Here is a 24,227-nt window from a genome sequence, read left to right on the forward strand (position 1 = left end):
GCTGAATGCTTAAGATACTCGATCCCAGAATCATTGTGAGATGAGGGAGGACTTAGAGTTGTTGGGCAGGTGTGTTGGGCAAATACTAGTGAATTTATATACAACTCACATATTCCCAGTACTCCCTACCTTGTATGTACAGAGGAAGTCGTATTAATCAACTAATTTCACTATCTCCATAGCTGCCTTTTCCTTTAGGTGACTGGAGCTTCATTTGTAAGGTTCCCTTTGCCAGCCAATACCTCAAGAAGTTCCTAGAACCTTGGCCACTGCTTAGTTAGTTCATCTCAGCTCCTAAGTATCTGTCATGCTTCCACACTCCTGTTTCTCCAAGCCCCTGGATTTTACTCTCTTTTACCACTAGGGAAATACTCTCTCTGTGTGTGGTATGCTTTTTGAAGGGTCTCAGAGCAATGATAAACCAAAAAGTGTTATGAACCCTAGCTGGTTTGGCTCAATGGATAGAGCGTCTGCCTGCGGACTGAAAGGTCCCAAGTTTGATTCCGGTCAAGCTGCAGGCTCAATCCCCAGTAGGGGGTGTGCAGGAGGCAGCTCTCATTATTGATGTTTCTATCTCTCCCTCACCCTTCCTCTCTGAAATCAATAAAAATATATATTTTTAAAGTGTTATGAGGTATAGGTGGGCCATTCTGTTTAACATATAGCTCTCTCCTCCCCAGGATGTGCATCTGCCACCAGAATAAAGGAATCCAGGAAGGATTTCAATAGAGTCACATTGTGCCTGGAACTACCAGTCTCCTCCCCTCAGTCCTCATTACTGAGTTCTGCTCATAGAACTCAATAGCATCTTCCTCATCATGAACTTTCTTTCCGGGGTCAAATGGTTCCAATTCCCTGCCAGGTTCACTAGGTACTGCCCATGTCACATTAGTCTGTTGTATTACATGTGACATAAACTGTTTCCATAGGTAGAATGTTGAGAACTCCCAAGAACCACTTCATTTACCCATCCCTCAGTGTGTAACTCAATTTTTACCACCATGAAGTTTCCCTTCTGCACCAGATGAAGATTCCTTATTCCTCTAAACTCCAAATCCATTGTCTTTATGAATAATTGGCCTTATAAACAACTGACCTTGTGTCATTTTAATCACCTTCTTTAGGATGCCTCTAATATTGTTATCATCTCAATGACATAGCTCCTTCATGATAGGGATCCTATTGTAAATATTTTCTTATCTCCCACTGTTTGTGCTCAGTAGATGCTCAAAAAGTATTTGATAAATATTACGTAAGTAATTATAATTGCACCCCTCTGTCTCACTCACACTTTATCTCTGGATGCAGTAGACTTACCTAAAGTGAAGGCATCTTTAGATGCATGGGAAGATGGGTTTGTATGTATGTATGTTCTTATTCATTATCAGTGTAGAGGTGAAGGATATGGACATCCTCTTTGGAGCTGACCCAAAAGGAGCCCATTGTTTTTTATCTTGGGAATATTAGGCTGAGAGAGAACCCAGCAGATTCTGGAACTATACACAGTAGCACTCTAGAGATAGTTCAGAACTCTTGCTGAGATTTCTGGAGTTGCCTTGCTCTCTACCCTTCCAACTACTATGAACCTTATTTAGATCCTTTAAGACAGGGGTCCTCAAACTTTTTAAAGTGGGGGCCAGATCACGGTCCCTCAGAGAGCTGGAGGGCCGGACTATATGAACTACTAATTCCTACTGTAACACCTCGGCTGCGCTCACTGCCCAAAAAACCTGGCGGGCCGGATCAGACTCCTCTGCGGGCCGCATGTGGCCCGCGGGCCGTAGTTTGAAGACCCCTGCTTTAAGATGTCTTCATATCCTTTTAATATGTTCTTTTGCTTAATCTAGCTGGAGGCTGTTTCTGTTCTCAGCAACTAGGAGAGCCTGACCTAACAGTGGGATAGGTGGGCCACTGACAACATCACACAAACCATACTTGCCAAATAAAGAAAGGAAAAGCATGAACTGTCTTATCCAAGTATCCCACTTCATTCAAGTTAACTAAATTATATTTTTTCCTTGGGAAAAAAAAAAAAAAAAAAGAGTGGCCTTTAGCTCACTGAGGAGGAAGGGTTAAGTTTGGGACCCAGTGAGTATAAACAACAAACAACCATCAGAAGTTATAGGGATAAAAATTATTTTCAAAAACATACATTTTACATATTGTTACACACCTTCCTCATACCATCTACACTGAGGTAAACAGGTAATTATAAAATCTGAGTAACATTTGCTGTATTTAAATACAAAGATGCCTTTACTGGTTTTGCAAAGGGCAGATGATAATTTGCATTGTTCCAATTGTTAGTCTCACAGTCCCCCTTTGGAGCCAATGGCCAGGCAATCTGTAAAATAGGAAGCCAACTGTCTCCATCCATACACCCATTCGCCAAGACACCCTTCCAAAAAGACTTCAGGGTCTACTCTGTGTGAGGCACTCACTGCACTGGATAATGGAGACATCAAAATGAGTAAAACATGATTCCCACCCATCAAGAAGCTTGAAGAACAGCAGTCAAATAAGTACAGTACAATGTGTTTGCATATAATACGGGCATGAGCAAAATATTGCCTCTAATTGTCTAGAGCCCGTGGTTGGCAAACTGCGACTCGAGAGCCACATGCAGCTCTTTGGCCCCTTGAGTGTGGCTCTTCCACAAAATACCACAGCCTGGGCAAGTCTATTTTGAAGAAGTGGTGTTAGAAGAAGTTTAAAAAATTTGGCTCTCAAAAGAAATTTCAATCGTTGTACTTTGATATTTGGCTCCGTTGACTAATGAGTTTGCCAACCACTGGGCTAGAGGAATGAAAGAGAGGCCTCAAAGGAAAGGTGATGCTTGAGCTCATAGAAAAATGTACTTTCAGCTCCTAATCCAAAGGACAAAATTTTGTTCCTAGTTTAGTAAGAGAAAAAGTAAAATACAGAAAGAATGACATCTATTAGGACCTCATACTGACAAGGCAAAACCATAATATATATAACTCATAAATCTGGAGCTCCTATCACTACACGTATAGCACCTAAGGACACAATCCCCATTAATTGCTAAAAGAGTTCAATTTTAAATGTCTAGTCCATTCCACACAATGGTTTTACCAGTGATATTTAACTCCTAAGAAGGTCTTTATGTTTACATTTTTGTGGAAGGGAGTTTAAAAGGCCGTTTCTCACAAACAGAATAAAATCCTGATTTTATATGACTGAATCTCACATTTACTCATTTTGAAACCAGTTAATACCAATCTGTTCTTAGGAGTCAAAGGAAAAGAACTGATTTCTCTGTAGAAAGGTTGGGCTTAAGGGATAAGGATGGTTCTAAGTCATCAGACTATCTGAGTTTTAATCTAACTATTGTTCTTCATTTTTGACTGTTAGCAGGAGCATCCCGAGAGATTAGACTAATATTTAATAGTAAAAAAGGGGAAAAGCAGATCCTGCAGGGCAGTGAGAGTGTGGACTGTTGCCAACTGAAGGGGGATAATATTAGGGATGTGCAAGGAGTGAAGAGTTGCTGTGCTTTGCACAGTTCCTTCAAAGAGTGAGGACTCCTTCCTAACCTGATTAAAACGTTTATGTATTTTTTTAGAGACCATAAAAAGAAGGGTATGAAGGCACAAAAGGAACTTGAGATCCAATTGCAATTATCATGCAACTGTTCCCTTTCTATATGGCATTATAGAAACCTCCTGAGTACTAAAGAGTTTATGCTTTTACAGAAGGGGTCTCCTATGTCACTGCATGGCACAACTACTGCTTCCTTAGACCTTGCAAAAAATAATCCCCAAGTACTTTTCACAGACCCTATAGGGCTTCCTACATTAAAATTTAGCATCAAAGATCAAGCCTAGAATAATTGCAGAATTGTGGTGATGAGTTGTACTAGTTCCAAATGGTTGAGTTTCTGCTCCAAACAGTGGCACAAAGAACATCATCCCATGGACACAGTCAGGTTCACAGTGATGTACGTATATATGTGGATGACCTGAGGCACAAGCTGTGATTGGTCCTAAGAAAATGAAAGGTAGAATCGGGTACAAAACCCACATATCATGATTTCTGGTCCTTGTTCAGCCAAAGCGTTGAGCTGCTTCACATCTGTACTATACATGTGTTGGATCTTTCTCGAGACTTGCTCTGGGTGCAGCATGACAAGGAAGACTAGATATTTGTCTTGGTAACAGTAGTCAAGGTATAGGTGCTACAATACATTCATGGTAAGTTTCCCATCACAGGGTATCTCAGATCTGCTGCCACAGAGAGGACTTTGATCCCGATGATGGCTATTAGAGTTCAGTTTTCAAAATTTTGGGATTAATCTGATCATAACCTTTCCTTCTTGTTACATTATAGGACAGGAATTTAGAGTATTCAGTCAGCAGGTTCTCCCAGTAACAGGTGATGTCATCCATCCTCAAGTGGTTCATAATGAAATGGCTTCCTCTAGAGACAAGATTAACAAGAACTTTTAAAGCACAGCATTTAAAAGTACTAATAGATTATAATTGAGTGCTTACCTTGTGCCGTGCACTGTTCAGAGTACTTTATATAATTTAACTCTTTTGATCCTTAGAACCAACCATCTCACCGTCATAACCACACATGTGCACTTAGCAATAGAACTTATATATTTTTTTCTTAAAAACAGACAGCTGAAACCGGTTTGGCTCAGTGGTAGAGCATCAGTCTGTGGACTGAAAGGTCCCAGGTTCGATTCCGGTCAAGGGCATGTACATTGGTTGCAGGCACATCCCCCTGGTTGGGGGTGTGCAGGAGGCAGCTGGTCGATGTTTCTCTCTCATCGACGTTTCTAGCTCTCTCTCTCTCTCTCCCTTCCTCTTTGTAAAAAATCAATAATAAAAAAAATCAATAAAATATATTAAAAGAACAAAAAAAAACCCAAAAACAGACATATAAACAGCCAGTGCTCAGAAAAAGTACTCAGTTATCTCAATGATTTCAGTCTACTTCTATAAAATACGGGCTTGGGGCATTTGTGAATGTGTGCTTTTCTCTCCAAGACAGCTTTAATTCGGATTATCTCTGTATAATAAAGATCCAATCCAGTTATTACCATATCACTATTAATATAACTTTAGCTAGGGCAAAATAGGGATGATAAAGTGGAAAAGGAAAAATGAACAGAACTTACCTTTCAGCGATTTCTTGAGCTATGTCATCATTTGCTTTTACAAAATGCAACAGTTCCCTAAAATGGAAAGGATTATTAGACTCTGAAATATAGAACAAGTTTATTAGCATTAAATCAGAAATACCATATGGCATAGATTATAGTTAATCTCTTGGTATGTGGATGGTAGACTTTGTTTTTATTTTTATTTTAATTTTAAAAAATATTTTTTATTGATTTTACAGAAAGGAAGGGAGAAAAATAGAGAATTAGAAACATTGATGAGAGCGAAACATTGATCAGCTGCCTCCTGCATGCCCCCTTCTGGGGATGTGCCCAAAACCAAGGTACATGCCCTTGACCAAAATCGAACCCAGGACCCTTCAGTCGCAGGCCGATGCTCTATCCACTGAGCCAAACCGGTTGTTTTTTTTTTTTAAAGGGAAGATATCAGGGTCCCCACAGAAACAAAATAAAAAAAATAAAAAAAAAAGTCCCCCCACATGCTAAAGGCAATGTGTTCTAGTTTTGGGACATATTTGAGAAAACGAGATATGTTCCATAACACACATCAAAAATCCATAGTGAAGAAGATACTTCCCTCCTGTCTCCTGCTCTGGCCCCTTACATCTTGGGCCCCTCTCCCTGCCTCTTTCTAGCTCCTCCCATCACGAAAGGAAATTTTTCTCAGATTCCCTGGGGGCAATCTCAGGCTGTATCAGAAAGTTTCTTAGACAGTATAATAATATCAAACATCCCTATCTCCAGTCTTTGGGAGATGAGAGTTTTTTCACTGCATACTATCTGAATGTTACATTTGAACCAGCACTAGAGCACCTTTTCAAATTAAATCCCACTTACAGCCCAATTGGATAAAAGTTCAATTGATAGCTACATGAACCGAATAAGAAAGAAAAATCTCTGAATGGAAAACATCATCAGGAATAAATGCCTTAGGTGGCCGGGGACTTAGAGGCAGATTACGGGAGTGATTGGATCTCTGCTTGGGAGAGAGTAGCTTACTGGACATTGGAGAGATCTGTTTTGACTGGGATATAGTGAACCCATGGCTTCAGCTGTGGATAGAAGAATTCCAGCCACTCATCACCAACGTGGAAAACAAGTGAACCACACAGGAAGAGGTGTTTGAACCGGAAACTTGCAGCTACACCTCGAAAATTAAACAGATACCTGAGAAAGAAAGAGCAGAATATACTTGGTACTATATACTTACTGCCACAAATGATCTTTTTCTTTTCTTTAAAAAAAAAAAATATTTTATTGATTTTTTTTACAGAGAGGAAGAGAGGGATAGAGAATTAGAAACATCGACGAGAGAACATTGATCAGCTGCCTCCTGCAACCCTCTCCTTCCCCCCTCACTGGGGATGTGCCCGCAACCAAGGTACACGCCCTTGACCAGGACTTTTTAGTCCGCAGGCCAATGCTTTATTCACTGAGCCAAACCGTTTCAGCATCTTTTTCTTTTCTTAATCCCTTCTCCCCTTCTATGAACCCTCTTTCTTCTCCTTCCATTTTGATTTTTTAAGGACACACCAGCATGTCCCCATTGAGTTCCATAAACTCCTTGCTTTTCCAGGGGCTACAGGTTATTCTTATAAACGTCAGGATGAGAGGGAAGGGGATACTTTCTCCAGGCAGAGCTAGATAGGGCCAGGAGCTGGGTGCTGAGCAGAAAGGATACAAAGGCTCAGATGGAAATGATACCTCACACTTTCCTATAAGCTGTCTAGGCCTCATATCTCTAACTCATCATGCCCACCCCCTGCCTTGTTTTCCTCATAGGGTACCCCATCTGGTCAAAAGCATCCCCAATTCCCTCTTCTTAAGTCTGGTTAGTAAAACCAGGCATGCCTAATCAATCTTCAAAGAAATACTACCTCCTACAAAAAAATCTATCTTAGCCCTAGCCGGTTTGGCTCAGTGGATAGAGCGTCAGCCTGCAAACTGAAAGGTCCCAGGTTCGATTCCGGTTAAGGACATGCGCCTGGGTTGTGGGCATGATCCCCAGTGGGAGACTTGCAGGAGGCAGCTGATTCATGATTCTCTCTCATCATGGATGTTTCTATCCTTCTCCCCCTCTTCCTTCCTCTCTGAAATATATATATATATATATATATATATATATATATATATATATATATATATATTAAAATCTATCTTAGAAAAAACATTTTCTTTTCAACATGTCTCATGCATGCAGCCCTGTCTCCAACCAGTGTTGCTTCTCCCTAAAGTTCCCACTGTGCGCTGTAATCAGCATTCACCTCTCTGAATCCCCCCAGCATCCCGTTCCTGATCTGGTTTTACCTGTTCTTCTAATTCCTAGTCCTGGCACTTAAATATTTTAGTTATATATGCTTTATTTATGTTGACCCTTAAACTGTGCTATTAACCTGATGAACACATCATCTAACTTCAGCTATTGACTGGGTGGGGTGTGGAGAGAGAGTACTCCATCACCCTGATTACCACACAGGCTCTATGGAAACAGGGACCATATTTCAGTATCTACACAGTTTTCCACAGAACTTAGGCCAGAACTCAGTAAATAACCGTTAAAGGAATGATTGTGACTTTCATAAATCCCAGCTGGGCCCTGGGATTCTCACCCAAAGTGCAGCTCTTCCAAAAGCAAAAGGGAAACCAAGAGTCAGGAGTTGGGGAAGTCTTACTTGTATTTGCAGTGATCCACAAGATGGACATCCTTAGCAGCTGGCTTTCCCAAGGTATCCTTTAAGTGAAAAGGAATGGTAGCGTTTATTGGAGACCGCTGTGCAGCAAGCAAGGCAAACATTTCAAGAACATGATCTCATTTAAGCCTCATAATAAACACACTCTGGAAGCATTGCTACTCCATGTTATAGATGAAGAAGCCAAGGCTTTGAGAAGTTAGATTTGCTCAGAGTCACATACCTTGTGGTCAGCAAACTGCGGTTTGCCACTCTGTTGACTAATGAGTTTGCCGACCACTGCCTTAGGGGAAAACACTTTAAAAAACATTTTAATAATGTACTAATGTCTTTAACCTGAAGTCAAAACTTCTGGGTAGGGTAATGCCTTAGCAGTGGTCCGCAAACTCATTAGTCAACAGAGCTGCAATTTGCTGACCACTGCCCTAAGGTGTAGAGGTCATGGCCTACAGTGTATTTCACTTGAAGTAAACTTGACAGACGAGGTCACAAGTGGTAGTTGTTGGGCTTAGAGGAGTAAATATTTAAACCCACTGCGAACACTTATAGGTAGTAGTAGGATGGTCCTTACAAATATCCAGATTTTCGGCTTTTCTTGTAAAGAGGAAGATCTGGTAAACTGGGCACCTATCCCCCTCGAGAGCAAAGACTGGACCTTTGGCGCTCACTCCTGTGGCCCCTGGGCCTCTGCGCCTGAGACCCCCCCATCCACGCATGTCCAGCCGCCCGAGCAGATGGTAAGCTCATTGCTGAGGGGAACAAGGCCTGTTTGCTTCTGCAGCCTCCTACAGTAGCTGCTCTGCTGAATGGATACTTTTTTTTTTCCATATTTTTATTTTTACCCAAAGCTTCTTAAACTTCATTTGCACCCATTCGAATAAAACTATCATATAATAAATACATCCATCTTAAAGATATACTTCATTTTTCGCACAAGAAGTTGACAATTTTTTCCTCATATCACCCTCGTATCACATCATGTGGAAGTTTCAGATGAGTACATTTCAGGCTTAAACTTCTTTGAATAAGGCAAGAGGTCATAGAGTTAACAGGACAGAGATGGGCTCCAAACCAAAGCCAGTCATTGCTGGCTTCACCTTAGAATACTTGGAGAGTTTTAAATAAATCAAGATGCCTGCACCCCATCCCTAGAGATTCTCATTCATTTGAACCATTTTTTAAGCTCTCTGGCTGGACTGTATAGTCAGGGTTAAAAACCACTGCTTCAAAACAGGGGTTGGCAGACTACAGTCCATAAGCCAAATCCAGTTTATTATTTGCTTTTGGTATACAACCATAAACTAAGAATATTTTTACCTTTCAAATGGTTGCAAAAAATCTAAAGGAGAATATTTTGACACATGAAAATTACATAAAATTCAAATTGTAGTGCCATAAAGTTTTATTAGCACACAGCCACGCTCATATATTTACACATTGTTTATGGCTGCTCTCATGCTCTGACAATAGACCTCACGATCCATAAACCCTAAAAAAATGTACCTTCTGGCTCTTTACATAAAAAGTTTGTGACCTCTGGTTTAAACCTTCAAAGTACTATAAAACACTACTCAGAATATGGGCCAGGAAAGCCATGTGAGTTTGAAAAAGAATAATTTATATGTATGCTAATACTAGTTCATGGAACTTCCTCTGCATTCTTCCCATAACGGACAGGAAAGCTTATCTGAAATTCTACCCGGGCAGCAGTGTTCTCTGAGCGAGAATGTTTGCTGCTTTAGTTTCTAGTCAGATGACTGGTGATTACTTTCATAGACTTCCAGGCCTGGTTTTTGGTGTACTCCGCATCGACAAGTTCTGGATTTTTCCGAGATAGAAGAATGAGAGGATCTCGTTCTGGACTTGTCCTATAAAAGAAACACATGACATAAAACGATGTGTTCTACCCCATAAGACCGTTCCCAATCTCTGGAAGGTAAGCAGTCGTTGGACCCAATGCAATGATGGTACACACACACTGGTGGACAACTCACAGGTGGACAACTCACTGGTCACTTAAATAGCAGAGGAGGGGGATATTGGACGCTGCAGCCGTAGGTGGTCCTGGGCTATCCCCACTTTACCCTTCAAGAATGAGGAGAATTTTGTCCTTCTTTGCTTGCATCTGGTTTTTAAGATTATGTTGTTCTGGTCACTACAGCCATATCCCAGGGAATGAGTTCCCTTTTAGGAGGGTTCATGTGGCCTCTATAATCAAGAATACCTATAGCTGTGTGACTATGTAATCACCACTCACCAAAATAGCTGCATGACCTTTGTTGTGTGTGCTCTGTAAAGTCTAGTATAGTATTTAAATGAAAATTAAAAAGCTTAAAAACCCTAAGATTATATTTCTCCAAAAAAGTGCTTGCTAGCGTCTAAGTAGCAAGTAGTCTTGACATTGGGGGGGTGTCATAGACTCCCTGAGAATGTGATAAGAACTATGGACTCCCCTCTCTAGAAAAAATGCACATATCCCCCTGTAATTTCAAAAAAAATCCTAAAACTTTTGAAGTCCACACATGGATCCCAAGTTAAGAATCTGTGATCTCAAGATGTGAGCATCAGAGAAGTTGACAAGGAACAGTAAGCAGTGGCTGAGGCTTATCTGCATGTGAAGTCCACTGCTCACTATAAACAGAGGGTGGAATCTCTGACAGAGACTCACTGAGAAAATGACAAACCCGCTCTCTTCACAGTCTCTTCTGTCTTCATCTGTTCAACACACATTCATTCTGTGTCTATGTGGCAGATGCTGACCTTGACTCTGGGGATACAGAGCTGGACTCGGATGGGGTCCTTCCCCAACCTTTTCCCTTCCCCGCTTCCTCTCCATTTTTACAGTCTCAGTCTGTGCTCTCAGCCGCGATGTGGCAGCCACATGGTCTGATGAAAAAGGCAGTCAGGAGGTCCACTGATGGTATTAACCGGCAGAGTGACTGGGCAAGGGCACAAACTACTCCTAGGAAACTGTCATCTCTCAGGCAAGAAGACAGCTCATCTTTCTGTTCAGCGTTATATACTCAATGCCCATCACACTAGTGGCACTCTGTAAATATCTGTTGAGTTACTGGGTGAACTTTGAATTTCAGTTCAATCAAGAGTGATTTGGCCGTGACCGGTTTGGCTCAGTGGATAGAGCATCAGCCTGCAGACTCAAGGGTCCCGGGTTCGATTCCGGTCAAGGGCATGTACCTTAGTTGTAAAAAAGAGTGATTTGGGCAAATAATTTGAGTTCTTATCTAGTCTAAAATTCTGTGATTCTATGTTTATGTCTTAGTCTTCCTTATGAGAGAGAGTTTGCTACATTCACAAAATTACTTACATTTTACACATTAACTGTGAGAATATCTTTGTAAAATGTCCAAAAATATAATCACCTTGATCCTCGGAAATACGCTGTGGAGTTTTTCTTTTTCCATGGCCACTGTGCTGCTGACCTGAAAACACATTTTGATTAGTTTCTATGTTTTTTTCTTAACGTTAGAAGGATGTGTTCTAACTATTTCTGAGGATAAGTTCAGAGCTTTACATTTTAAAATAAGTCTGAGCCAGGCTATTCAAAAGAAAAATCTCTAAATGTCATTCTGTTCCTTTTTGGTATTACTTTATTCTCTGGAGGTGTCAGCTCGTAATATCTACAAATCTACTGCTCCATTACTAAGTTTACAACATTGTAGGAAAAGTTCTCAAACACTAAATGACATGTTTGGGATTATTTAATTCAGAGGATTTCTTCCCTACTTTAAGTAGAGTGCTGTCGATAAATTAACAAATACAAATAGGACTGCAGAAAGTATCAGAAATTGAATTAAGGGCAAGAAAACAAATCATGTTTTGGAGACATAGGAGATGTCATCAGATTCCGATTGATTTTGCAAAGCACCTGGCATTCTTGAAACTGTACTAAATGCTCCACAAACACAAACTCCCTGAAACTCAGCCTCAGAACACACATTACCCCGACCAGCTTTCCTTGCTGAAACCACTAGCTCACAGACACAACTTTCTTCGTAGGAGCCCTGCACAGAGGTTTTCACAATGTCTTCCTCTGTAAAACAAGGGGAGGGCTCAACTGGAGGTAAAGAGGGATTGCTGGTTTATATTGGTGTAATGAGATTAGGTTATAAACTTTTTAGGTGGAGATACTTTTCAGACATGTAGTGTTACATTACTCATTTCTCTCTGCTGAGAGCACTGCTCTATGTTTCCTGGCGAATCTCCAGCCCTTTCCTGCTGGTTCACCTTTTCCCAGTTCTCCAGCCCCAAACCAGCACTTCCTCATGCTCTGTCCCATATTCCATTCCACCAAAATATAAATACTACAGCACTTGTTTTTTTGTTTTATGGATTTTCCAGCAGAAAAATGATGTGCTCGTTATATAAAATTCTAATGGAAAATCATCAAATAAAAGCAGAGAAAGCATTGTCAAATTCCCCTAGTCACTGATAAACACTTTTAACAATGTAATGTTTCAATCAAAAATTTCCTTCCATATCAGGGTTCTCAACTAGAGGGCATTTTGCCCCTCTCCTTCAGGGGACATTTGGCTATATCTATAGACTTTTTTTTGTTGTTGTTGCTACTGAGGGTAAAGGCCAAAGGATGTTGCTCAACATCCTACATTGCACAGGACAGAGCCCTACAACAAAGAATGATCTGGCCCCAAATAGTCCCAAGATTGAGAGGCCTTGTTCTGTATAACGGAAATCATACCATGCATAATGTCGGGTAACATTGTTATAAGGACATATATTATAGATAACAGCCAACACCTATATAGCACTTACTATGTTTTGGACACTGTTCTAAGTGATTTATACCTTTATTAACTTATCCTCACAACCTTATGAGGTGGATTTCATTTTTCTTACTTTACAGTTGAGGCTTTTACAAGGTTAAGTAATTTTCCCACAATCTCACAGATAAGAAGAGCCAGGGTTTAAACCCAGAGTCCTTGTCCTTAAGCCCTAAACTAATTTTATTTTCCACTCACACATGGTATGTCATAATTTGTTTCTTATGGGTGGGCCTTTAGGTAGTTTCCAACTTTTTGCTTTAAGAAACAACACTGTAGTGAGTATTCTCATACATCTTTGTACACTTATCAAATGAACCCCTCAGGATAAATTCTAGAAGTGAAATGACAGGGTCAAAGGATATACACACTTTAAATTTTGATATATTTTGCTAAACTATCCAACAAAAAAATGTATTAATTTATACTCAGATTTTTAGTATACATTTCCTTGGTGCCTGGGAAATTTGTGCTTAACACGCATCATCTCTATTTTCTTTCTTCCTCATTCTTTCTACCCACCTACCGACTTCTTAAAAGGCCAACCTTAAGACTTCTTCTCCGGGCAAATGCTAACAGTGGCCTTGGGGTTGTCCCAGCGCTCTTTGATTACTCCCTCCCCTCAACCCCCTCTCCCGATCTCTGACAGTAGAGAGTGAAATCTTTAAATCTTCAGGGACAATGAATTCTCCTATAGAGTAAATAATCAATCAATGGGAACAAACTCCCCAAAAATTATAAAAATAGAAAAATGGCAAGCCAATGCTGTTGGATAACAAGCAGACTACTTAAGTTTCAAGGTAAGAAATAAAATCACATAGCCTGAGATTCTAAATGGAAGAATCTAAGTAATAAAATGGCAATTCTATAATTCTATATAATAAAAGCCCAATATGCTAAGTGTCTGGTCACCTGGTCAGCTGTTCAACCAATCAAAGCATAATATGCTCATGATTTGCTAAGGCTGCTCAACTACTCACCATGATGTGCACTGACCACCAGGGAGCAGACAGTTGACTTACTGACCAGTAGCTTTGCCATGTACTGACTACCAAGAGCAGATGCTCTGACCGGTAGGTTAGCTTGCTGCAGGGGTCCAGCAGTTCAGGACTGAGCAAGACGGGCTGGACACTCCCTTGAGCCTTCCCATGGTCCCTCCCCGGCCGACCAACTTCCCTTGTACCTCCCTGGCCCCTTTAGTGCACTAGTGTGTTCCCTCAGCTTGGCTGTGCCCTCTCGCAATCCAGGACACCTCAGGAGAAGTTAGAAAGCTGGTTTCAGCCCAATCCCGCAGGCAAGGCCTAGGGACTCCACTGGTGCACTAATTCATGCATCAGGCCTCTACTCATAAATAAATTAGGTTGAAGAATATAAGGGGAAGTTATAAAAAAATTCATCTAAGATTAGATTTTAAAACATATTCTATCTCACTATAAATTGCTTATTAACTTACAAGGGGGAAAATAGTAACTACACAATGAAAAAAATGGATAACACCTTGACCAGGTGATCAAAATCACCATCACTAATGAGGGGTGGATGGATGAAAAATAACTTATGTAGTAAGTAAATACAGTATTTGGACCAGCAATGCATTAACTGAATCTGACCTGAGGAAATAGACAAAACCAAATTGAAGAACATTCTGCAATCTTCAAAATGTAAATGTCATGAAAGAGAAAGACAGACTAAAAAACTTTCAGATCAAAGGAGACTGAAGATACATAACAACTGCATGCAGTATATGATCTTGGACTGTATTTTGTACTCGAGGGGGAAAGCACTGTATAGGGCATTACTGAGACTATAAAGTGTTGTATCAATACTGTTTCCTGAATTTGGTAAGTAAGCTTGTCTTTGAGATATCTAGGGGACATTGATGCCCACTCCATCCTCACCTAAAGGACTTAGCTCTAAATTATAAAGTGCATTTATATTTCTCCAGGTAATGTTCTATCCTCCCCGACAACATGCTCATTCATTCTTTCCCTCATTATAAAGTAATTCACTCTTAGAGAATCTTAAAAGTATAGAAAAGTTCAAAGAAGAAAAGACTTATATATAATCTTCTACAGAGGTACTGCTGATAGCTTAGAGCAGGTTCTTCTGTTCTTTTTCTATGGATACATAGATGATTTATGCACAGGTAAAATTGCTTTTGCCATAAACAGTTTTTGTCTTTTATTTTTAACTTAAAAGTCATTTTAAAGTAATTGTTTATACTCTACTGTTTATTTCAAGATGACCCATGAAGAGGGACAAACATAATTTCCCTAGAGGACCTACCTTATCAGATCTTCTCTGAAGAGGTCCCACCGTCCAAGACCCATAGGATAAATTGGCCAAACAGCGGGCCCCCCTTCCCAAAAGGTCCAAGCAGGATACATGATATCATGGTACTCTGATGTCTTCAACAGAAACAGAAAGGTTGTTCTAAATCAGTTGCACAAGAGAGGGAAAAGCAGCCAACTGCATTCATGCCACAGGATCTGGACAAAGGCCTTGCAAGCCCTAGTGCCACATTGTCAAAGATATAGCTTCCCTAGTCTGCGAAATCTGGACTCCAGACACTAAAGGGCAAAAATGATCATGAGTTAAAATTCATGAATTTGAAATTGCATTGAAGGCCAACTTTTCCAGTTCCCCAAAGTTCTAGAAGACATCCACTGTCAGGATTTTTAGTTTAAGGAAATGATATGCACAATTCTGAATGATTACATAGCTCTCTCATCTTTTAACTGCTATTACTCTTGGAGTGTATACTGACTCACTAGTTCTTGGTTATTTCCCAGATGAGACTTTTGAGTGCAAGAATTAGAAAATACAGTGCAATGGTTAAGAAGTGCAATGGGCTTTGGAGACAGATCATCTGAATCTGAATGCTGATTCCACCTTTTTTCAGCTCTAGACAAATTAGTTAATCTTTCTATGCCCAGTTTCTTTATCTTTATAACTAGAGGCCCAGTGCACAAAATTTGTGCACTGGGGGAGTGAGGGGAGATGTCCTTCAGTCCAGCCTGCACCCTCTCCAATCTGGGACATCTGTCTCCCAACCACTCGCCTGCCTGATTGCCCCTAACCGCTTCTGCCTGCCAGCCTGATCACACCCTAACCACTTCCATGCCAGCCTGATCACCCCCTAACCACTCCCCTGCTGGCCAATTGCCAACTACCCTCCCCTGCTAGCCCGATCGCCCACAACTGCCCTCCCTTGCTGGCCTGGTCGCCCCTAACTGCTCTCCCCTGCTGACCTGATTGCCCACAACTGCCCTCCCCTGCTGGCCATCTTGTGACCACATGGAGGTGGCCATCTTGTGCAAGGGTGTGATGGTCAATTTGCATATTACCTCTTTATTATATAGGATGAGAGAAGTAATATCAAGAATACTATCTATATAACAGGCTTGTTTTGAATATTAAATGAATTATACATGTAAAAGTTTAGAACAGCATCTGACACATACTGGGTACTCAATAAGTGTCATTGCTACCCAACACTGTGGCACTGCTGAACTCACATTAGATGGTCAATAAGTTCTTGGTTACTCATCTATCAAGGTTAGAAGTACTGATGGGCAGAATGGGGTAAGAGGTATTAATCCCACATCTTTTGAAAAAAGTTTGAAACCATTTGTTTCCTTTTTATGGTTATTTCTGTTAAAACTCTAGCCACTCACTCTTGGTTAGAGCATTATCCTGATATGCCAAGTTGTGGGTACAATCCCCAGGGCACATGCAAGCAACCAATGAATGCATAAATAAGTAAAACAACAAATTGATGTTTCTCTTTCTCTCTCCACACCCCACCCCTCTCTAAAAAGAAAAAAAAAATTGGCCACTCATAAGCCTCTAACTCTACTCTTTTTTCCATTGGAATTACACATGCAGTATGCTGTTTTCATTCTCTCAAATACTTAAAAATGTATTTGAGCAGACATAGCTGCTCAATAGAAGATGCACAATTACTATAAAGTTGACAGTCTAAAATGCCTTCTTTGGCCCTAGCCGGTTTGGCTCACTGGATAGAATGCCCATCCATGGACCGAAGGGTCCTGGGTTTGATTCTAGTCAAGGGAATGTACCTGGGTTGCAGGCTCGATCCCCGAGCCAGAGGCAACCAATTGATGTTTCTCTTTGTCTCTCCCTTCCCTTCCATTCTCTCTAAAAATCAATGAAAAAAATATCCTTGGATGAGGATTTAAAAGAAAAAAAAAAATCCCTTCTGAGGGAAGTAAAGATGAAAAGGAAGTCAGTATACTGATGGTCATACTTCATTATCCACAAAAACAACAGGTAAACAACAAAGTCCTCGCTGACTTACTATTTGCCCTTCTGGGAGGCTTTCATAACAAACAATGGGACCAAGCACTTTTGAGAACTGAGGCTAAGTCATGGGAAATGCACACAAATGTGCCTAAGACCATGTGCAATACAGGAAATAAACAAGTCTGGAAGGAAAGTAAACCGTGATAAGAAAAAGCTGAGGGGGGAGAGGGGAGGGGGATTCCCTTTGCTTTGGAAAAACCAAATTAGAGATGATGTTCCTTTTCTCAAAGTACACAGGGTTTTCCTAAACCTACTCTTCCCCATAGAATCTTCCACCCACTGTCTTTTAGTTCCCCCTCCCCTGCCCTCAAATGCATTCAAACTCAGTCTCTAGGGATCCAAGGCCCATCCCCGCCAATACACCATTTACAAGAACCTGAGCACTGGCAAGACATTAACTGTCCCAAGTTCTACAAGCCCAAGATGTGTCCTAGTACTCCTTTCTTTCCATAACTAGACCTGAAGACCACCCTTTTGCAAATCCCAGGCCTATCCCCTCAATGTGCTGCTTGGACACAAACTGTGTGGAGAAATCTAACACATTGGGTTTCACTGTTAGCCAAGCTGGGCCCCTGGGATACAGTGACAGATAAGCCAGATGTTACCAAACACTGTGGCTGATGTATATATTATAGGAGCTCAACAAATATTTTTTTAACCCACTGTACACCATAAGTGTCTGTAGACGCAAGCTGCAGACCTTCCCCACATGCCGCGCACGTCTATAAAAAAGATGTTTTCCCTAAGTGGCAGCCCTGACTTTAAAATCATTGTTCGTGAGAATTTTCAGCTGAAAATATTCAAGAACACCCAACTTGTGAGAAATATATTTATTTTTATAATATTCATTGCAAACTGATTTTTAAAATTAAATTAAAAATATCATGGCATGTGGGGATGGTTTCCGTTTTGGATGCCAGGCAGTTAACTGGTTAAATGTGCTCTCTAATTTCAAGCCCAAAGCTTTCTTGGGCACCTCTCTTTCCCTTCTTCTCTCTCTCTCTCTCTCTCTCTCTCTCTCTCTCTCTCTCTCTCTCTCTCAAGGATCTCTGAACCCACCTCCAATGTTCACTAGGTTCTTCAGGCCTCTTTCCCTACCCTCTATCTAGCTCTATAGACACTTAAGCCATCTCACATTACTTACAGATCTTCAACCCTATCTCCTCAGTCTCATTGCTCAACTACTGTGAAACCAATAGGGACAAAGACCCAATTCTGGATCTCAGGCCTCATCCTCACCAGACCCATTAGACACTGTCACAGGACAATCATCTCCTGCTCATATCCTAGAGCAGGCTGGGGAACATCCAGCTCACGGCAATATAAGGCTCTCGAAATCATTGGGTCTGGCCCTGCCAAGACATTAGGGGTGAAATAATTAAATGTTTGACAAAATATTGCAGCTAATTTTTAAATTGAGAATTTTGTATGGTCCGTGAATGATGTTATGGATATCCAAATGGCCCATCCAGGGTGGCTCAGTGGTTGAGAATTGATCTATGAACCAAGAGTTCATGGTTCAATTCCTAGTCAGGGCACATAACCAGGTTTTGGGCTCGATCCCCAGTGGGGTATGTGCAGGAGGCAACCAATCAATAATTCTCTGTCATTATTGATGTTTCGATTTCTCTCTCCCTCTCCCTGCCTCTCTGAAATCCTAATATATATATATATATATATATATATATATATATATATATATATATATATATATATATTCCTATATAGTAAAAGGCTACTATGCAAATTGACCGAATAGCAGAACGACCAGTTACTATGACATGCACTGATCATCAGGAGATAGACAGACACTCAATGCAGGAGCTGTCCCCTGGTAGTCAGTGAGCTCCCACAGGGGGAGCGCTACTCAGCCAGAAGCCGGGCTCATGGCTGGCGAGTGCAGATGCGGTGGCAAGAGCCTCTCCCGCCTCTGTGGCAGCACTAAGGATGTCCTACTGCCAGCTTAGGAGTGGGCCTAAGCTGTCAGTCACACATCCCCCAAGGGCTCCTGGACTGAGAGAGGGCACAGGCTGGGCTGAGGGACCCCCCTCCCTGAGTGCACAAATTTTGTGCAAAAATAAATAAATACCCAAATGGCCCTTTGCAGAAAAATAATTCCCACCCCTGTCCTAGGGGATCACCCCGCATCCCCTCATATGGCTCTTCCTATACTCACCTTGCTGAAGGAGAAGACTGGAATGGCAGGCGCCATCCATTTAGGGACCTGAGGATAATCTCGAACATTGATCACCATCTCCATGTCAGGAAGGTGCCCGATAACTTCCAAAATAAAGTGTTCCACACCACTGCATCTGTCAAACAGAAATGCCATTGATTCACCAGAGCAGGGCCTGCTCTAGGACAAGGCACTGTCCCAGGCACACTTTATTTTATTTTATTTTATTTTTTAAATATGGTTTATTAGTACAACATTCTTTTTTTATTTTTATTGATTTTTAGGGAGAATGGAAGAGAGAGGGAAAGACAGAGAGAGAAACATCAATGTGAGAGAAACACATCAATTGGTTGCCTCCTGCACGAGCCCTGACCACGGCCTGGGTAGGGAGGAGCTTACAACCAAGGTACGTGCCCTTGACTAGAATCGAACCTGGGACCCTTTGGTCCGCAAGCTGATGCTCTACCCGCTGAGCAAACTGGTTAGGGCTCCAGGCACACTTTAAAAAAAAATGTTTTTAGCCTCCTTCATGCTAAAATCTCCTACTGGGGATTGAGCCTGCAACCCTGGCATGTGCCCTGACCAGGACTTGAACTGGTGAACTCTCGGTGCATGAGATAATGCTCAACCAACTGAGCACACTCGCCGGGGCTGGACATTTTATTTACTAGTATATACAAGACTCCTAAAAGGGAGGTTTATCTTTAGTTGTATCATCATTCCATGGCCATCCTGTCACCCACATCTCTCAGCCCACTGATTCATAATTTGTAGCTCCAGCCACTCCTCGTGACTTTCTACTATGTTACTGCGAATACTTGGTGTTTAGAACAATAGTTGGTCTTTGACAATCCATGATTTTCCTCCACCTTCAGCACAGCTCACTCCTGCTAGTTCTCTCAGCCAGTGTCCTACAGCTACAACATCCAGAGAAAGAAGAGAAGGGACAGAGCAAAGGCCAGTATAGCCAGTGACATTCCCAAGCCTCACGAAGAGAGAAGACAGGCTTTAATGTAGGAGAAGGGAGAATAGGAGTTGGCAAGAAAAATTCCCAGGCGAGGAGAGCTTGTTATGTAAGGAGGAACTGGACTTGGGGAGCGGGGGGGGGGGGGGGGGGGGGGGGGGGGGAGTCCCCTTTAATGGGCTTCTCCATAAGGACAGAATCAAGTAAGTCCCTACGTAATAAGGCCAGAAGATATATTGATCAGCAGCCTCCTGCACATCCCCTACTGGGGATGTGCCTGAAACGAAGGTACATGCCCTTGACTGGAATCGAACCTGGGACCCTTCAGTCTGCAGACCAACGCTCTATCCACCGAGCCAAATGGGTTTCGGCTGCCTCATAACTCTTACCTTGAGGGAAACATGCAGTCATTTTCTCGGTATAATCTGTTCTTAATGATCTGATAGTGAGTTCCCAGCTTCCGCCTGACTACCTCCGCCATCTTCTCCCTTGAGATACCTCCTCGGAAAGGAGTCAGATCCTCTTCTATGACACTAGGAAAGAACGGGAATCGTCAAGGAAAGCAGGCCCAGATAATGGCACCATTATGCCTACGTCCTTGGGTGTAGGGTTAGTATTAAAGAACACAGTAAGCTGAGGGAAAGAATAGAGAGCAGGAATGAGTACCCTTATCCCCAGAAGCACCTTAGGGAATCTAAAACATCACCAACATCAAGGTCACCAAACGGAAAAAGCAAGTAAATTTCTCTTCTTCCTCCTCCATCTGGATCGCCCCTCCCTTGCCTGATGCATATTCCACCTTCCCTACAAGAGCCACATCCATGGGCTCCCATCACTGCAGTCCCACCAACGTCCCCTCCTCTGAATCCCACCGAAGGTATAGGTTATGCTTTGCAGTCTGACACTGTCTGACTCCCTTATTCTGGTCTGTCTGGCTCCTACCCACCCCACCCCAAACCATAGCAGTCTAACAGCAATAACAAAAAATTACACAATTTTTAAAAACTGATTTTACTTTTTTAATTTTTTTAAATTTTTTTTTATTTTTTAGGGAGAGAGCTAGAGAGATGGAAACACTGATGGGCTGACTTCTGCAGGCACCCTCCTGGGGATTGAGCCTGCAACCCTGGCATGTACCCTGACTGGGAATCGAACCGTGGACTCTTGGCTCATGGGTTGATGCTCAACCACTGAGCAACACCGGCTGGGCAAATTACAATATTTTGGATTCCTTTTATAAAGTTCAATACATAGTAAGTTTTTAATAAGTATCATAAGCACTATGTGAATTTTTTGAGGAGCTGTGGAATAACATAATAAGGAGCTAAAGGACCCTGATATTCAGCTGATGTGGGATCTGAGACCCAGAGAAGTCAAGTGGCTGGCCATGGGGATAATGAGTGGGAGTTATGAGACTAGAAGTGATTATTGCTTTTGGAGTAATCTTTTTTCCACACTCCAGCCCTAAATTAAAAGTAATCAGCAGGAAAGGTTTAATTAGATTCATTTATAAATATGTTCATTCCTTCAACAATATTTGAGTATTGCCAAAACCGGTTTGGCTCAGTGGATAGAGCATTGGCCTGCGGACTGAAAAGGTCCCAGGTTCGATTCTGGTCAAGGGCATGTACCTTGGTTTTGGGCACATCCCCAGTAGGGGATGTGCAAGAGGCAGCTGATTGATGATTCTCCCTCATGGAGGTTTCTAACTCTCTATCCCTCTCTCTTCCTCTCTGTAAAAAATCAATAAAATATATTAAAAAAAAATATTTGAGTACTTGCTGAGAGCCACACTAGGGATACTACGGTGGATACGACATAGACCTTGACCTGAAGAAGCTTTCATTAGGGAAAACAGAGAAGCACAGGTACTGACTCCCACAAGGAAGGAGTGGCAAGGCAGAGACCACCTGGGGCTCTCCCATCCCAGGGCATTTTTATTCCCAAGAAATAGGAAACCACCTCGGGAACCCCATCTGCTTTCACAAGCAGGCGTGGCACTCTGACCACAGCAAGTAAGGCCTCTTAGAGACCTTAGGGGACTTGCTTATGACAAGAACTGAATTCTCAAAGACAAATCAAAGAGCTGACTCACCCATGGTAGCAGCTGCAGTTTTGACTTGAACATGGCTCGTAATTCTCCAAAGCCCTGTTAATTTGGTCAATAAACACTTTCCATTTGGAACCTTCAAAAAAAGGGAAGTAGATGAAAATTAACCAAGTACCCCTGAGCATTCTTACTTAACTAGAGGCAGCCAGGCAGAACCAATAGAAGGCAGAAGTTTTAGGCAGCCCGCTTCCCACCCCTCCGGTGGGCACGGAAACCTAGGGAGGGTTCCTCCTGTAACTCTCCAGCACTCCAGGCAAGTCTGCTCCCGCACTCGGCCCTCGGGCATCCAAGAACCTGGAAATGTCTCCAGCTCCACGCCTGACGCTCAGAAGGCTACGGGTATACTGTACCGGTGAGAGGAACACCGATTCCCACCGTTTACTAATCAACCTGAGTCCTACAAAGAGGCTACATGAAAAGCCACGGCCAGGAGCCTTCCCTTCATCTCCTATGGCAATGGCCTGAGAAAACACACACCACACAGAGACACACGGATTTAACCCCCGGTGTGTCTTAACCGGGGTGCAGAGTTGCCAAGCGCGCCCGCGATGCCTGCGATGGATGGATGACCAGAGGAACTCCCTCTCCTCCCCACTATCACTGGGAATCCCGAAGAACCGCTTCCTCTCCAGGATCCTGAGCAGCAGAGGCAGCGCCAGACACCCACTCAGCGCCCCAAGCCCTCCTCCCTCCCCACCGCGCATCCCGCCGCCCCGGTGCCTGGTGCCCGGCGCCCGGTGCCCAGCTCTGCGGGAATCGCGGCCAGAGCGGAGCAAAGAGGCAGGAGAGCGCCAGCCCCGAGCCAGCCCCGGCTCCTCTCGGCCCCCCTCCGGGCCCACCTGCCTCCTGGCGGCCCTGCCCGGGAGGCAGGAGCAGCAGCGGCAGCAGCAGCAGCCACAGCCCCAGCGCGCGGCGCGCACCCCGCTCCATCGCCGGGAGCCGCTGCGGAGTCCCCGGGCGCCCCCCGCGGAAGCGCCGCCCCACACAAGCATGGGAGCCGCGCCGCGTGCGCGGGGCGCCCCACACAGAGATGGCGGGCGGCCTCCTCCGCCTCCTCTGCCTCCTCCTCCCCGCCCCCAGGTCCCAGCCCCGGGCGGCTTCCCGGGACTGCTGCCTGGAAAAACCAAGGCTTCCTCCCACCGCTCTGTGCACGCGCAGTTCTGCAGGCCGGGAAGTCCCGCGCCTTTGTTTAGAGCCAAGCTATCCGGTTCCGCTATCTAAGGGGAACCAAGAGTTTTTGCCTTTTGGGATATTGATTTCAAGCTGTGTATCAAGAAACAAAAGACTCAGAAAGAACCTTTGTCTGCCTAAATGGTTCCAATGGAAAGGCCTGCTCCAGGAAGGGGATCCTAGTGTTCGCCTTAGCGGGGTTTGCGTTAAGGGTGGTGAATGCAGGGCTTCAGGCAGGCCCATTAGCTGGATACCCACCACGTCCTGATGTTTTTTGAGTTACCTTGTAAGAGTGTGTATTCCACTCTTCCTCAAGGACTGGTAAGTGACCCATTCTCACTCCTGAAATCTAAGATCCCTCATCACCCCCACCCCTGCCTTTCTCCTCTGTTCAGAATGTGCCTCTGTCCAACCATGCCTCACTGTCTTTGGAATTTTCATGCTTATGTCAGTTCCCCATGCACATGTATTAAAATTTTATTTTCTCCTGTTAATCTGTTTCTGTTCGTTTGATTGTTGGCCCAGCTAGACAAACTAGAAAGTAGGAGGGGGAAAACACACACACACACACACACACACACACACTCACACACACACACACACACACACACACACACACACATATATATATATATATATATATATATATATATATATATATATATATATATATATATGCCACACTATAGTGTATAGCACTGTTAGACCCCAAGGGCTTGCGAATAGGATAGCATAGGTCTCCTCATAATAGGAAGTGATCAGACAAGGAAAAATACCAGTAGACAGCATCATACTGGACAGTATAGCTGTTTAGGTATTTATATATGACCTTAAAACTAC

The 24,227-nt window shown here is 42.8% G+C and overlaps 2 protein-coding genes and 1 long non-coding RNA gene across 3 annotated transcripts in view; 1 reads left to right on the top strand and 2 right to left on the bottom strand.

The window, feature by feature from the left end:
- LOC311616427 overlaps positions 1-3,051 on the top strand; it is a 152,575-nt gene extending 149,524 nt beyond the window's left edge. The window contains exon 2 of the long non-coding RNA XR_014793892.1: positions 2,710-3,051. This is a non-coding gene — a long non-coding RNA (uncharacterized lncRNA). The remainder of the gene's footprint in view (positions 1-2,709) is intronic.
- The window catches only part of ADPRH (ADP-ribosylarginine hydrolase), a 433,494-nt gene that overhangs the window by 169,913 nt on the left and 239,354 nt on the right, over positions 1-24,227 (bottom strand). The window lies entirely within an intron of this gene.
- Positions 2,120-23,786, bottom strand: POGLUT1 (protein O-glucosyltransferase 1). The gene is made up of 11 exons (XM_084871700.1): positions 23,057-23,786; positions 22,203-22,293; positions 20,497-20,640; positions 19,144-19,279; positions 14,928-15,049; positions 11,223-11,282; positions 9,611-9,710; positions 7,825-7,883; positions 6,152-6,319; positions 5,150-5,206; positions 2,120-4,440 (listed from the first exon to the last, which is right to left on the bottom strand). Exons 1-11 carry the CDS (start codon positions 23,145-23,147, stop codon positions 4,284-4,286), a joined length of 1,185 nt encoding a protein of 394 aa, XP_084727826.1. The 5' UTR covers positions 23,148-23,786; the 3' UTR covers positions 2,120-4,283.

Source organism: Pipistrellus hanaki (genome assembly GCF_964339955.1).
Source record: "Pipistrellus hanaki genome assembly, chromosome: 2".
Taxonomy (NCBI): domain Eukaryota; kingdom Metazoa; phylum Chordata; class Mammalia; order Chiroptera; family Vespertilionidae; genus Pipistrellus; species Pipistrellus hanaki.